At 46.2% G+C, this 16,094-nt stretch overlaps 1 protein-coding gene across 9 annotated transcripts in view; it reads left to right on the top strand.

Annotated features, from left to right (window-relative positions):
• The first annotated feature begins 93 nt into the window (after positions 1-93).
• Lin54 (lin-54 DREAM MuvB core complex component) overlaps positions 94-16,094 on the top strand; it is a 57,824-nt gene continuing 41,823 nt past the window's right edge. For 3 of the 9 annotated variants that reach the window (NM_001100564.2, NM_001428575.1, NM_001428576.1), the window contains 1 exon segment: positions 94-253. Coding sequence is in view for 2 of the 9 variants with exons in the window: in NM_001428577.1 (NP_001415506.1) it covers positions 923-944 (22 nt within the window). In the remaining 7 variants the exon portion in view is untranslated. 9 annotated transcript variants of the gene reach the window in all.

Below are 16,094 nucleotides of genomic sequence, written 5' to 3' on the forward strand. Positions count from 1 at the left end.
AGGGGGCGGGGCGGGTCGCGGAAGGGGCGGGTCGCGGGCCACCGGCGGGGGCGGGGCGGCGCAGGGGCGGGCGGGGCGGCGCGCGGGCGGGGCGGGGCGGCCCGGCGTATTATGGGATGCGGCGGTGGAATGGCGCTGGGCGCGTGATTTTGAACAAACCCGGGTCTGTGTTTCGGAGGCGCCGCCGCCGCCGCGGCTGCTGGGAGCCCGGGGAGCGCGGCGCGAGAAGGAGGCGGCGGCGCCGCCGGCTCGGGTGAGTGTCAGCTCGGGAGACCCGGGCTGAGCGGCGGGAACCAGCGCCGGGCCCGCGCTCCGGGCGGCCGCGCGGGCAGAGAGCGCCGGCCGGCTCCGGGGCAGCCGGGCCGGTGGGCCGCAGCGGACGGGAGGGTCCTCGGGGTGCGGCCGCGAGCCGCTGGCACCCGAGAGCGCGGCTGTCAGTCGGCGGGGCCGGCGCCGCCCGCCCCGCGCTCGGGAGGAAGGGCCCGGCGGCTGTTGACAGGCTCTCGGCGAGGCCCGGGAAGCGGCCGCCGGCCCCGGGCTTCTGGGAACCTGTTTTGCTGCTGTGTCATTTCGTACCAGCGCCTCCTTTCGCTGCTGCCCGGCGCCGCGTTCTTCCTACGCCCCTTTGTATGGACTCCTCTGGCTGTGTGTCCGTTTCCCTCGCGAAGCCCACCAGCCAAATGTCATAGTGTCCCCGCGGTGCACGGGGGAAGGGAGCGGGCTGGGACTCAGCCTGGCCAAGCAACGGTAAACAACCATCCGAGTGCCGGTGGACCCGGCTGTTGGTGGGGAATAAAGTTGAAAGATGAAGAACCTGGGAACCCCTTACACTGTGCTCAGCCTCTAGCGGGCTCTCTGTAGAAACGCGCTGGAGTGGGTGGGAGACAGCCCTTGATTAAGCCCGAGCCTGCTTGACTTTTATATGGAGTTGTCATTCAAACAAGGTAGGGAAATGAAATGGCTTCTGCTTCTTCCTTATTCTTAGGTAAACTTAAGACAGTAGAATAGTTGTTATTATTCAGTTTGCTCGTTTCAGTGAGGTCTTTTAGAGCTCATAGTGTAGCTGAATGATAAAGAATAAAGCTTTTGAGCTGGCAATTATTAAGGCTTTCTGAAGCCAAAATTTTGGGGGAATGCTGGTCCTATCAAACCTTGCAGCTTATATGTTCTCATTCCTTACATGATTAATTACTTATATCCCCTTTTAGGAACTTATTAGACTACATAATGAGAGGAACGAAAGGGGTGGATAGGTTATTTCGGAATCTTGTTCTAAAGCAAGCTGATCCCCCACCCCACCCCGAATTGAACAAGTGTTATCAGTAGCAGATGGTTTTTAATTTGGAAATTTAGATCCTAAAACCAGTTGGTAAAGGATTCTAGCGAAGAGCTGTGTTTTCTGTATGTGAGAAGTTGATGATTATGAATGATTACACAGTTGAATCAATACAGTTTAATTTTAGTAGCGCTTGTGTATCTTAAACTAACGACAAATGGATGTAATGGTGTTCATGGGCAGAAATGGTCAAAGTTAAGTGGAGAGGAAAACAGTTCAGAACTTTATTCTTAAAGATTAAGGGGTGGGGGGAGACGGCCGCCTGCAGGATCAGCGCCTGTAATTTAAGGAGTGTCGGAAAAGTCAAGCATGCATATAGAAATAGCCATACTGTCAAAGTAGTTCTGTGGGTGGAGTAGAATGCCAACCTTGGCGAGTGACGTTACAGCTCTCCGGTGACTCTGAAATGTACATGGAATATGGTCTACCATCTCTCTGAAGTATTTTTCTGGAAATGAAAGTTTGGGGCTTTACGGTTCTTGTGTCAGAGTCCACATGGCTTGCCCTCCTAATCAACATCCCGGCCTTGGAATCCGCAGGTATCTCGACTCCCTGTGGCGTTCCTCGGGGCTCACAGGAGCCGTGTGTCTGGTCCTGGGATGATAGGGTGGGCACGACCCGCCGGTGAGCGCTGGAACCCCCGGTGTGCGTTTGAAGGTTGCCGGGGCGGGCGGGAGGTTTCCCCGGATATGTGGGTGTGCGCTGCTCGGGAGGGCGGGCCGGGGCGGGAGCTGGAGGAAGGGGGAGGTGACTGGCGGCGGCGGCGGCGGCGGCCGGGGCTCGGCTGTTGGGGGAAGCTGCTGAGCTGTGATGGTGATGACGAGGTGAAAATGGCGGATCTTTCGAAATACAATCCCGGCCCCTGACATACCAGAGGCGGTGGCCGCGGCGACATCGCCACCCCAGCTCCCTCCTGGGTCCCCGAATACTGTATAGCGCTCCATTTCGGGCAAACTGGGAAAGGAAGCAGCTGGACAGAGCTACGGTGCACAGGCAAAACAAGCACTGCCGGGCTCGAAATTGCCCGGGACCTCGGAGCCCGCTCCTCGGAGCCGGAGGGTGGAGAAAGCAGCAGCCTCTGGAGGTAGAGGAGAAGGGGGGTACCGGAGGGTTCTCTGTCTGCAGAGCTCTTTATTTGGGAGCTGGGGGGAGGAAATACGTTGGTGATCAAGAATGACTTGTCCGGAGTGCAAAGGATCAGTAGCCTTGTAATGACATCAACATTATTGTTTTTTTAAGTATCAAGAGGACTGAGTTTGCTTATACCTAAGGCTGCAGCTGAGGCCTAGAGGAACCGCTAGTACTTACCATGATTTCCCGATAGAATACGTAAGATACCCACTCAGTGGGGGTTGGCTGGTGGTGTCCAGCAGTTTAGGGAGTTGTGTTTCTTTCGGGAGCCACAACATTGGCATTTTCTTCTACATTTAATGTTGGTGACAGGGCATAGTCTGGAATTTGTTGGGATGCGGTCCTCATCTATTCTTGAATGTATGGACCAATTTTGTAGTAGTCAAAAAATTTTATATGGCCTTGTCATCTTGGGGTGGCACCATTGATCCTGCCACTTGGCAAATAACAGTTAATACTGTAAATCGTATTTTCTGTTCATTTTTTTTCTTTTTTTTTTCTTTTCGGAGCTGGGGACCGAACCCAGGGCCTTGCGCTTGCTAGACAAGCGCTCTACCACTGAGCTAAATCCCCAACTCCTCTGTTCATTTTTAAATGGAATTTTTTCACTGTCCCCATCTAATTTCATGAATTCAGAGAATGAAGTTATGGGAGATTTTTTTTTTTTAAAGATTTATTCATTTATTATATATAAGTACACTGTAGCTGTCTTCAGATACACCAGAAGAGGGCATCGGATCTCATTATAGATGGTTGTGAGCCACCATGTGGTTGCTGGGAATTGAACTCAGGACCTCTGGAAGAGCAGCCGGTGCTCTTAACCACTGAGCCACCTCTCCTGCCCCCGTTATGGGAGATTTTATAAGAGGCTGTAAACTACAAGTGAAATTCTGGTTGGGAGCACAGTTCTGCTTATGAATTTGGCTTCCCTGTGAGAGATGTGATGATTGGATGAAAGCTCTGAGCTCGTATAACTGATGAAGGCGATTGGAACCTGTTATATTACAAATGCTGCTTCTTTGTTCGGGTAACTAGAGCACTGATACCTTGACTGTAAGGCTCGATTGACCTTATAATGGCCCCAGCTTACTTTTGTCATCTGACGGTCCACACTGTTGTAGATTGTTACAGGGTTACTAGGCAGCCTCTCTACATCCAGCAGGAATGACATTAACAGGGATACATGGTATATAACATTTTATACACTGGTTGGGGCTCTCCTTTTCCCTTCACCTTAAGTGGTAGAAGGTTGGGTCAGTGACCTTGAATTATGAGAATAAACAGGTTAATAGTTAAGAAATGCCTACTAGTAGTATTTGCAACTAGCAATAAGTTTTCTTACTTAGGTTGTTTACAAAGTGATATGATAATATTTCATATTAGTATATGTGGTATATTGTGATATAAAGGACACATACTTTGAATATTTATATATCTTATATATATAAATAATATCTACATTATATATAATATATATATACAATATATATGTATATTATGTATATATAGTTTGGACTTTGGCTTTGACTTAATACAAGAATGAGAAGCCAAAGAATGTTTTACAGTAAATACCTGAGAAGTACTTAGAAGACTTAATTATTGTTGCTCATTAAACATATAATTTGAGGGACCAGTCAGACTGCTCAGCAGGTAAAGGCTGGTACACAACAGTCCTGCAGCTGTCACAAGTGCTCTCTAACTTGTGTTGGGCACGTGTGCTCCCAATAAGTAAATGAATGACAAAGTAGTAGAGTTGTGGCTGAGGAGACAGCTCACCCATTAGGAGTGTTCATGCCTTCACAACTGCCTTTAACTCCAGCTCCAGGGAGTCTGGCGCCTTCGGCCTCAAGAACCGGCACATACATGGCATATGTGCACCTGCACTTGCACCTGCATCAAAACTAACTCCCTTGTTAAAGGGGTTAAGCGCTAGAACTGAAATACATGTACACACATATATTTGATCCTGCGTTATTCAGTAGGAATTAGGTAGTTTGGCTTTTTTGTTTTTTGCTTTGTTTTGGTTTTGTTTGTTTGTTTTTTTTGTCTTTTAAAATTATGGTGCAATTATTTAGGTCTACATCATTTAGCTTACTTAGAGTAAGAGTAAGAAATTTTAAAACTTAAAAAGGCTTGGTTATTTTGGTTTTCTGTTTGTTTTGTGATGCAGTCTTGCTATGTAGCCCAGGCTAGCTTTTGTGTGTGTGTGCATTTTGTCTGTGCACCATATGCATATAGTGCCCACAAGCATGCACTGATGCCCACAGCATGCATTGGCTACGTGACGCTGGGGTGCAGACGGTGCTGAGCTGCTGCCGTATGGTGCTAGGCTCCTTGGAAGGGCAGCTGCTGCCCCTTAACTACCAAGCTCATGATCAGGTTCATTGGAACCACCAACTTTGGTGCCTTTTGGGTTGATTCTTAGTGTCTGTCTGTCTGTCTGTCTGTCTGTCTCTCTCTCTCTCTTCCTTTTTTAGAAAGTCTTTTTCTGTAGCCTAGGCTGACCTGACATTCTTAGTAGCACACACTAACCTCCAACTTGGGACAGAAAGAATCTTGCTTCTGAGTATTGGGATTAAAGGTGTGTATCTTTATAGTGAGCTGTGACTACTATTACTACTTATTCAATTATAATTACAGCACTCCCCATTCTCTTTCCTCCATCCAAAACCTCCCATGTACACTCCTTGTTCTTTTTGAAGTTCATGACCTCCTTTCTCATTAATTTTTGTTACATAGGTGTGTGTGAGAGTGTATTCCTAAATACATGAGTACAACGGTCTGGATAATTGTAGTTAATTTGTTTCCCAATGTGAAACTAGAGAATCTGGAACACTTTTGATTCCAGGCATTTTGGATAAGGACCAGCCAACCTGTATCGGGAGTTGTCTGTGGGTCCTATACTATGCAAAGGATGTAAGTAAAATAAACATCACTGCCCCAAGGGCTTTCAGTTTCAAAATCACTGCAGGTCAGATTGAAATGATAGGCCGGAAGCGGCCTGACTGCACTAGGCGCTGAGTTGCAAACAACTTTTGAATGGAATGGCAGCCTCAGAAACGTACTTAATTAATTTACTGTTTTGTGTGTGAGTTCACATGTCCTGGTCTTCATGTGGAGGCCAGAGGACAACGTTTTGAGAGTTGGTTCTCTCCTCCCACCAAGTGGACCCATAAATCATTGGTCATTGGGCTTGGTAGTAAGCAAATTTACCAGCTAAGCCACCTCCCCAGCCACAGATTAAAAAAGATCTTGAGCTTCTGCGTAGATGTACGACTGAGTGGCTTGTGTTCTTGTGAAATCCTAACAGTGGGAGGAGTGTGTGTAGGGGTTAAGGGTGCTGGTGCAGGGGCATGGTGAGATGGAGGTGAAGAGGGTGCAGGGGCATGGTGAGATGGGGGTGAAGAGGGTGCAGGGGCATGGTGAGATGGAGGTGAAGAGGTGTGGCTGTCCCAGCTCTTTGGCCTACTTGTGGGCTGGGTTGCCTTGTTCCAGCCTTGATGGGACAGGTCTTATTGTATGCATGTCTGGTTAATGTCCCTGGGAGGTCTGCCTTTCTCCAAGGAGAGGAGTTAGGGGGTGGATCTGGGGGAGGGAAGATGTGGGGGGCTGGGAGGAATGGGGGAGGGGGAACTATTGGGATGGGATATAATATACACAAGAAGAATTTTTTAAAAATTAAATCACTATCACATTTTGACATGCCTCATTGAGAAATATAGATAATTAAGGGGTTGGAGAAGAAAAACATGCAAGTAAAGAGGAAAATGAGGAGACACATCTAATGACTGACTGAAAAGCGATAGTTAGCTGAGTGTGGTGCCCATCTTTACTCTCAGCACTCAGGAGACGAGACAGGTGGGTCTATGAGTTTGAGGCCAGTTTGGTCTAATAAGTTCTAGGCCAGCCAGGGGCTACATAGTGAGACCTTGTCTGATGATGAAGAAGAAGATGAAGTTGGAGGAGAAGATGGTGAAGATGAAGATGACGTCGACGGCATTTGAAGAAAAATTATATGGAAAATATTGACTAGTGTTCTTTTCCTTTTTATTTATTTAGGACATACAATGCTGACCTTACAGGTATCAATAAGGATATTAAATGGGAATCCAAGAGGCTTGGATTAGCATCTTGGTTTTGCTTCTCATAGCTGTGATATGACATCTGAACTGAAGAAACCATTCACTGTAGCTTGCAGTCCCAGGTTACCGTTCATGGTAGCAGAGCAAGGAGGATGCTGGGAGCCTGTCACGTCCTCTAGTGTTTGGGGGTCGCTTCTCAAATGACTTTGATTAAGCATCCTTGTTTCCTGCTGTCCTTTGGACATACTATGGCCTCAGCAGCTGTGGTTACCAGGACAAGTCTCCATCTGGGAAACGTCCATCTTGGTGGGGAAAGCAGGGCAGCAGGAGCAGGGGGAGGCTGGCTGGCCTGTGGCATCAGCAGTCTGGAAGGAGAGGCCAGCTGCGATGGAGTACAACGTGCATAAAAACAGAGCATGTGGAAGGAGGAAAGCAAGGCGGAGGTGCAGTGCGCATGCTTGTTCCAGGTGGTCCTCAGAGGGAGCCGGTACACATGACAAGCAGCAGGTAGAGCCATGACCAGAAATGGGTCCTTCTACCCTGTGGAATCCTAAACAGTAGCTTGTTGTCTGCGGTAAGGTCTTTCCACACAATCCGTGCTGACTGAGTTCAAGATACTCTTGCTTCAGCCTTCTGGTATGTCTCTTCTGTGCTAACACTGTAATACATTCTTTAAAATGTCAAGATGTAGCCTTTTATTTCCATCTATATTACTTTAAAATTTTAGATAAACTTACTTCTTTTTCATTATCCCTGTGCTAAAGAAAATCTGTTTGTCTCTGCTGTGGAGTTTTTCCTTAGCAGCTCCTTAGCTGCTGTCTAGTCCAACGTTGAGATGGCATATTATCTCTTTGTCTGTTGGTTTCTTCTAAGCTCTTGGGGGCTTAATTTCCCAAATAGTCTCAAAGTGAGAAAGTGCCTTCAGTTAAGCTGCTGATAGAACTGTAAGCTAGTTAAAAGTCAGGCCGCGTGGAGTTTTAGATGGAAAGTATTTGCAGAGGCTGTTGTTGAAAGGCGGACTTGGAAATGGCTTTTCAGCTTGTTAGCATGTCTTATGGTGGATTTTTACCAAAGTGCTGTGCAGTCCTGAGGACTGTGCACACCCACCTTATGTTGATAGTTTTTTGCAAAGCCCGCCGTAAATAATGGTGGAGTTATTCAGTGGTATCCCTCGTCTATGGTTAATTTATTCATTTTTCAAATGTCTACTGAGAGGCTGCTGTTTGCCAGCGCTGTGGTAGGCTCTAGGACGAGAGGCTGTGATGGTGAGGAGCTGAGCAGGTCTCTTTCCCGCTGTAGCTCACGCCTTGAAGAACTGGGCCGGGGGTGTAATCAAGCTATAGACAAATAGTCAAGAACTCGTAGTGACAGTAGATGCTGTGAGGAGACTTGGAGCGGGGTGTAGTGCCTCATGGTAATGAGGGCTGTATTTAACAGAGGGCTTTAGTGTCATTGAGACAGTTAGAAATCATTAGAGTCACTGCTTGGACTTAAACCATTCAACCGTTTTCAGCTGTGAGGGAGTAAAACTTGATTGACTTCTGGGAGTGTACTTTTGGTTTTAGACATAGAATGTTCGTGCTGGGTGGTGAGACTACTGGAAACATGAGGATTCCATGCTATGTTCTGGGTTCTTCCCCTCTGTACACTGGGGGTCACTCCTGTGCATGTGAAGCAAGCTAACGTCCTTGGCCTATGAAGAGCCTGTCTTCCTTAGAACAGACTTGGACACTGATGAAGACACACACACCAGCACATAGCTCCCATTCCTAAGGGATAAAATTAGGGAATGAATCATGTAACTGAAAGGCCAAACCCTTTGCTTGCTGTGCTCACAAGCTTCTTTGGAGAATTTATTTAAGTGGAGGTAAGTATGCCGTGCATGTGGCCCAAATGGAAATCTAGAAGGATACGAGGTGCCCTGTGGCCTGCTGAACGGTCTCTGAGGTGTCCTGGCTCCGGAACGTTGTACAGCCCCACATTACTTACAGACTGGCCAAACCAAGTCAGACTGTTTGTTACTACAAGTTTGAACTCCTGCTTCAGAAAGGCACAAACAGGCTTCTGCGTCTGTAACTAAGAACTTCATGTGGGCATTCTCTCTCTGTTCCCTGTTGCCTCTCCCCCTTCTTCTTTTCCTTTTTTTCCTTCTTCCCCCTTTGTTTACCCCATTATGAAGCAGACTCACTCAGGCTGGCCCTGGAATTGCCTCAAAATAACCCTCTTGCATCCCAAGTATTGGGGTTTCTAGCATACACCACCATGCTGTGCTTTTCTGGGTCCTATGTTTTCTAAAAGCAGAGCTTTCTTTAAAGGACCAGAAACAGAATGTACAAAAGAGATAATAGTCAAAGCACTGTCACATCTCAGGACTTTACCACCCTCTCTCAGTGGTTGCTAAAACAGTAGAGCAGTTGGCTTTCTATGTCCCTTGTTCAGCCAGTTGCTCTGCCTTTGTCCTTGCTATAGAACCCAGGCTTGCCCGGCACTCAGCATACTCGGGGTCACATGAGTAAGTGCACCACCACACCTGACTAAACATAAGTGAGGATGTGGGCTATGAAGTAATATTCAAAACCAACTTGACTGACATTCTGTATCTTCAGAACGCGTGAGTGTTCAAGTGCACCAGTGAAAACTTCACCAGGACGGATCCTAACCGACTCACAGTTGTCTTAGTTCAGATTGTGGAAATGCTAGAGTTTCTGTCATTTGACAATAGAAGAGTTAAACTAGAAGCTGATATACAATACATAGAAAGTCTCCAAATGGTTAGGTATTAAATGTTATCTATTATTATCTGAGTGAAAGATGAAGTCATAAGGGTTATTAGAAAATGTTTGGAAGTGAATAGTAAAATTGACCTTAGTGGAGTACATTTAAAGTAGCATTGCTGTTCTTCTGGTTAGTTTTTTCCCTTTGTCCTAACGGCTTGTGGTAGGTATAGAGGGCTTCCCCGTCAGGGTGATCTGAGCCAGGGCCTGAAATCTTATGTGAATGTAATTACAGTAGCAGGCGTTAGGGTAAGAGTGACAGAGAAGTAACACTTGGGCTTCTGGGCTTTGCTGCTGAGCCCTGGGCCTTGGCTTTTTAAGATTCTGGAAAAAGAAGGTCAGATCACACCTGAAGCACTCAGAAGAAAGGAGGTAAAGCTAGCACTTAGCCAGGTAAAAATGAGACCTGAAACCACTAGCCAGATTAACCATGAAGAAGGTAGAAAACAAAATACCAGTGGGAGGAATGAAGAGGACACTTTTCTCCATAAGCTACAGATTATTACACTAACTTTAACCCCCCCCCCCCACACACAAATAATTATATAGTGCTGATAAATTTGGCAAGAGGAAATAGACAAATTCTTCAGAAACACAAACTATCAAATACCAAAGGTGAAACAGTAAGAGTTTATCAAAGATATTAAATTTATAAGATTAAAAAAGCCTTTCTGAAGCCAGGGCAGTGGTTTCTTCTGTAGAAGCTTGGCAGACTGAAGCAGGGTCACTGAAGGCCAGTGCACACAAAGGGCACCTGAGACCTAGAGAAGGCTTCCTGAGCTACGTGTCGTCACTGATACAGCCTAAGGAGCATGGGAGAAGGAAAGACAGCTGTGTCACAGTCTTCCTGAGCAGAGAATGTACGCACTTCATCTCTATCAGGCTGCCTCATGCCCAGGCAGATGTTACAAGAAAAGAGAAGGACAGAATGTAGACAAATGCTTATTAGCAAAATAGTAACAGTAAATCCAGCAGTTAACACAAGGGTGAGGCATGATGGATTGAGAATGTAGGGCTGGATTGGTTAAAATTACTTTAACTTTTAGACTAAAGTAGATACCATCTGATTTTTTGGTAAAATATAGAAAAGCATATGACATAAGTGTGTAAGTGTGTGTGTGTGTGTGTGTGTGTGTGTGTGTGTGTGTGTGTGTGTTGCTGGAAATTGAACATTGGTTGGGCCTCATATATATACTAGGCCAGTGTTCTACTGATAAGCTATCTTTCCATCCTTGCCTCTCTTTTGTGACTGGGTCTTGATGTGTACATGGCTATCAGTTGCCCTTCTGTGCTGTGATAAAATACCATGACCAAAAGCGACTTCAAGAAGACAGTTTATTTTGCTTATGGTTCCAGAGCAAGAACCCACTGTGGCAGGAAAGACACGGCACAGGGACAGGAAGCTGCACATTCCCTCCATGCACAGCGAGTACAGAGCAGGAAGGAGGATGTGACTGTGAGGAAGCCTCAGCATCCTCCCCCAGTGATGGGCTTCCTCCAGCCTTACCTGTAAAGGTTTCTACATCCTCCCGAGCAGCCCCACAACTGGGAGCCAGTGTTCACGTTTGAGCCTGTGCGGCCACTACTCATTTAAACCACTACCCCACTACCCGGCTTAGCCTCGAACTCATAATCTTCCTACTCTACCTCCTAAGTCCTTGGGTTATACACACGAACCACCACTGGAGCTCATTTAATTTCTTTATGATGTATTCATTTTTACTTCGTATGTAGTGATGTCTTGCCTGTGTATGCCTATGTGTCACATGTGTGTAGTGCCTTCAGAGTCCAGAAGAAGGCATCAGACCGCCTGGGACTGGAGACAGCTCATGGATGTAGGCTGCCATATGGGTGCTGGGAACCCAGCCCCATCCTCTGCAAGAGTAGTCAATGCTCTATTTCTTTATGCCAAGTTTATTTTTGTATTTATTTTGTTTGTTTTCTCTTCAGGGTGGGCAAGATGGCTTTGCGTTTGGCCTATATTCTGTCCTAGTGATTGACATTCTCCCTTGTCCTCTGCCCTCTACACTTGCCCCACTGTACTTGTGCAGCAGCCCACAAATGAACCCATATACATATCTATATCTCTGTATGTCTATATATTCAAAGGACCATCGAAAGAGTCAGAAAACAGAATGAAAGCCAACCTTTTCAATGCGAAGGGGATCTGAGAATCCTACAGTTAATAGATGGCACTGGGAAGCATGTCATCAAGCATCCCCTTAAGTCATTTTGTGTGACATCACCGCAAATGCAGAAGGGCAAAGGAAATGGAAGGCATGCGGATGAGAAAGGGGGCATTGCCCGTTACCACTTGCAGACAAGCGTTGATGAACATTTTAAGGCATCTACATTGAAGGCTGGAGAGATGGCTCACTGGTTAAGGGCACCGACCGCTCTTCCAGAGGTCCTGAGTTCAAATCCCAGCAACCACATGGTGGCTCACAACCATCTGTAATGGGATCTGATGCCCTCTTCTGGTGCATCTGAGGACAATGACAGTGTACTCATATAAATTAAAAAAAAAAAAAAAGAGGAATCTACATTGAAAGCTACTGCAGTTAATAAGTTATAATTAATAATAAGTAGACAGCAATCAAAAGTCAATTATATCTCAGTATTAATGATGGACACTTGGGAAGTAGGGAACATCATGGAGAACAGCATAAAGCAGAGTGCTTGCGGGTAGACTGAACGGTGCAGAATGCGCACACTTGGAGTATGAAATGTTGGTGGGATAAATATGCTCTTGGGAGACTACAGGGGAGGGGTTGCATTTTTGTATGAGCTGTGAGGAAGACAGTGACAGTTTTTGCCTTTTGTTGTTGGTGTGTGCGTGTCCTGAACTCATTCTGTAAGCCAGACTGGCCTCTAACTCAGAGATCCAGCTGCCTCTGCCTCTGCCTCTTAGAATTAAGGGTGTGCTTCACCACTGCCCAACGATGGCTCTTGTTTTAAAGATTTTTTCCCATGATGCTGTGTGCCCATGGTCCTTGCTATTGGGTGGCTGAGGCAGAAGGATCCCAACTCAGGTTAACCTGAGTGACTTAGGCAAATTCTGTCCAGAATAAAATAGAGCTAGGAATGTGGCTTAGAAGCAGGACATTTGCCTGTCATCACATGACCCGGGTTGCCTAGCAAAACCAAGGGGGGTCATATAGCAAATGACCTTGGATGATACGGTATCTCCCGCTGTAGCAAAGGTCGCTTTGTTTATAGTCCAGTGTCAGAAAACATCATCACCTTCTACAAGCCAGAAAGGTTTGTCTAAAGATTCTTTGTCTTCTTTGTGAGGCTTGGGAGCTAGAGGACCTGACCTCTGCACTACTGAGACAGACAGACAGACAGACAGACAGACAGACACACACACTCTGTCTCAGACTTGGGACTTTCGTGTGTCGGGGAGAAGCAGTGACTGGGTTTCCCTGCTAGCAAATAGCTTATTTAAAAACCTAAACCTCCCACCTCAACTTGGGCCATGGCTTCTGAAAAAGGGGAAGGAAGGATGGGGTCCTGGTGGGCTAGGTTACAGGCTGTGAGATTTTCTGGGCAGTGAGCACTCACTCACCTGCGAGGTAGACAGCAACAACGTGGACAGGAGAGTTTCCCTGTTAGGTGGTGTTTAGAGGCTCAGCTGAGCAGTGTAAGCCGACGAGGCAATCCTTAGTTACTGCACAGTCAGATCCAGGCCCTTTGCTGAGTGGCTGCGTGAAGAAGCCCTCAAAACTTGGTGTGTGTGGATTTCCACAGGACGGCAGTGAGGGGGAACATGGAGCTTTGCGTTCACTGAAAACCACAGGGGTGGGCTGGGCTGCAGGAGTGAGTTCTTAGGATTGAAAGCCGAGGTTGCTTATTAGTGCGGAGTCACCAGCTCCTTCCCTGCCTTGACTTTTGCCTCCGGCTGTCACCTTAAGAAAGGCCAGAATTCATGCCTATGTGCCTGTGCCCCATTGTAAAGAAGAAAGAAAAATCACAGTTGAACTACTGTAAGTCAGGCCCTTCTGTGCTGTTTACCGGTGGCATACAAGAGGTGTGGAGTATGCCCTTCCTCACAGCATGAATTGAGATTGATCTTTCTGTTGCATTCATTACTAGTTTCTTTCTTTTTGACGGTTATGTAATGTTCTCCTGCACAGATCATTCACACTGTGTATATCCGTCCACTTACTAATGGGCATTGGAGCTTTCTCAGTTTGAAACTGTTAGATAATGCTGCTGTAAACACTAGGTTCAGGGTTTTAAGCTACATCACTCCAATTCTTTTCAATAAATAATAGAGAGGGATAAATCAAACTTTCATGGCTCTATGGATTCAGAAACCCAGATTATCTCACTTAATGTAACAATTCATAGTAAGAGAAATGAAGAAACTGTAGCTGAGGGTGGGGCTCTTTTGTGGTAGAGACCGAGTAGCTGTGGGTGGGGCTCTCTGGTGCAGACTGTGGCTGTGGGTGGGGCCCTCGTGTAGAGACTATGAGACTGTGGTTAGGATTTTCACTGACCCTATGCTATGAATATCTGCAAACCTCCGTGTCCATGCAGCTGGTTCAGGAGTGTTCATGGCTCTGATCCTTCCCAGTGTCCAGTTTGTGTACATTGTTTATCATTTGACATAACCAACTTTCCAAAGAAACTAGGAGTTTCCACTTCATAATATAGTTATTATAATTATAGGTATTATTATTTTTTAAATTTATTTTATGTATATGAATACACTAACTCTCTTCAGACACACCAGAAGAGGGCATCAGATCTCATTACAGAGGGTTGTGAGCCACCATGTGGTTGCTGGGAATTGAACTCAGGACCTCTGGAAGAGCAGTCAGTGCTCTTAACCACTGAGCCATCTCTCCAGCCCCAAGTATTATTTTTATTTATTTATTTATTTATTTATTTATTTATTTTGAGATAGGGTTTCTCTCATAGTCTTGGCTGTCCTCAAACTCTGTAGATCAGGCTCATCTCGAGCTCAGAGATCAGCCACCACTTCCCCAGTGCTGAGATTAAAGGCCTGAGCCACCACTGCCTGGCTTCTCTTGTGAATCTTAATGCAGATATCCAGGGTGAGAGATATTGATGTGTGACCCACAGGTTGAGAACCGCTGCTTTGCAACCTGCAAAGTGGGGCTTGAAGAAGGGCTCAGGGTTAAGGTTGAGAGTACCTATTGTTTTTCTAAAGAGAATGGGAGTTGGTTCCAACACTCATATGCTATTCTCCTGGGTGGGGTGGGCGCTTTGGTCTGATGCTCTGCTGTCTGGTTGGTTGGTTGGGTGTTGATGGTAGTTTTTCTGGGACAGAATTCTCATGCTGAGCAGCATCTGGACATGAAGTTCTAGTGTGAGCAAAACCGCAAAGCTGTTGTGAAAGCCAGCACGTATATAGTGTGGGCTTTTAGGACAGGGAGTTGACGCTGAAGGATTAGGCCTGCTTTATTGCCCATTTTAAAACACCAGTGGTAAATGTTTATCATCTTATGCTTTTGCAATTAAAATGACCAACTTTGGAACTATACAAAACCAGAGTTTGGATCTGGTCTTTGCCATTCACTAGTTGCCTAGGAAGTTATTTAACCCTCTCATCTGTGAAGTAGGGGTGGTGATGTTACACATATCAGAGAGTGGGGAGGGAAATTATGCCGTGCTGTCAACAGTAACTTCTCTGTGCTGCCGCTGACTCTGGCAGCAGCAGGACCTGCGTTGCTCCTCTATACCGTGTACTGCCTGCAGGTGCTACACCTTTGTGGGTGACACATGCTGTCCAGGAACATCCCACAGTCCTTCTGCCTCAGCTTCTCCAGGCCTGGGGTCACAGGTTCAAACCACCACGCCAGCTGTATGTGCTACTCTGAATTTGGGGATGGTAGCTCTGTTTTAAAGAAGGTAAGGCAGACGCGGTGATGCCCCCTGCAATCGTAGTACCCAGGCGGCCGAAGGAGTAAAGGACAGTCTGTGCTAGGTAGTGGGATGATCTCCAAAAGAAGGAAAGCAAGAGCTGCCGATGAGGCTCTAAGGGATTTTAAAGTTCTCCCAGTAAACAGTTTACTGGTCCATCCGTACTGTCTTTAACACATGCTGATACTGAAGTTCACTCCTTTATTGGGAGTTCTAAAGGATTCTTAGGTAAAAGCATTTTGGCTGATTTGTCTGTAATCTACACTTATTATTTCCCTTGATAGGGGCTGGTTGTACATTCTTTTTTCTGTTGTATTTACTTTTTATTTTATATGTGTGTTCTGCATGCATGGATGTATGTCGTGTACATGCCTGGTGCTTGTGGCAGTCAGAAGAGGGCATTGAATCACCAGGAACTGGAGTTCTAGAATGTTGTTAGCCACCATGAGAGTGCTGAACCCCGGTCCTCTCCAAGAGCAACCGTTGCTGAGCCATCTCTCTAGACTTGTACAATCTTAGTTTCCCCTTGACACTTTCAATCGCAGAGGATTTTAAAATCTTTCCAAAGAAAAATTCCCTTAGTGAGAAGCTAGTTGATTAGACTTGGGTCCTATAGTTCATTTGGTCTCCAGTCATGAAGTGGATTCGTCCAGAAACTCCTTTAATGTTTAATGAATATTTATAAACAGGGTAGTGCCATTTGTATATAGGCCATTGACGTTTTTAAAGATATTTCCATATCTTAGGTTCTTTTTTCCAAATTTTTTTTTCTTTTTTTCGGAGCTGGGGACCGAACCCAGGGCCTTGCGCTTGCTAGGCAAGCACTCTACCACTGAGCTAAATCCCCAACCCCCATATCTTAGGTTCTTAAAAGTGGTG

This window comes from Rattus norvegicus, chromosome 14 (genome assembly GCF_021556685.1).
Source record: "Rattus norvegicus strain SHRSP/BbbUtx chromosome 14, alternate assembly SHRSP_T2T, whole genome shotgun sequence".
NCBI classification, from domain to species: domain Eukaryota; kingdom Metazoa; phylum Chordata; class Mammalia; order Rodentia; family Muridae; genus Rattus; species Rattus norvegicus.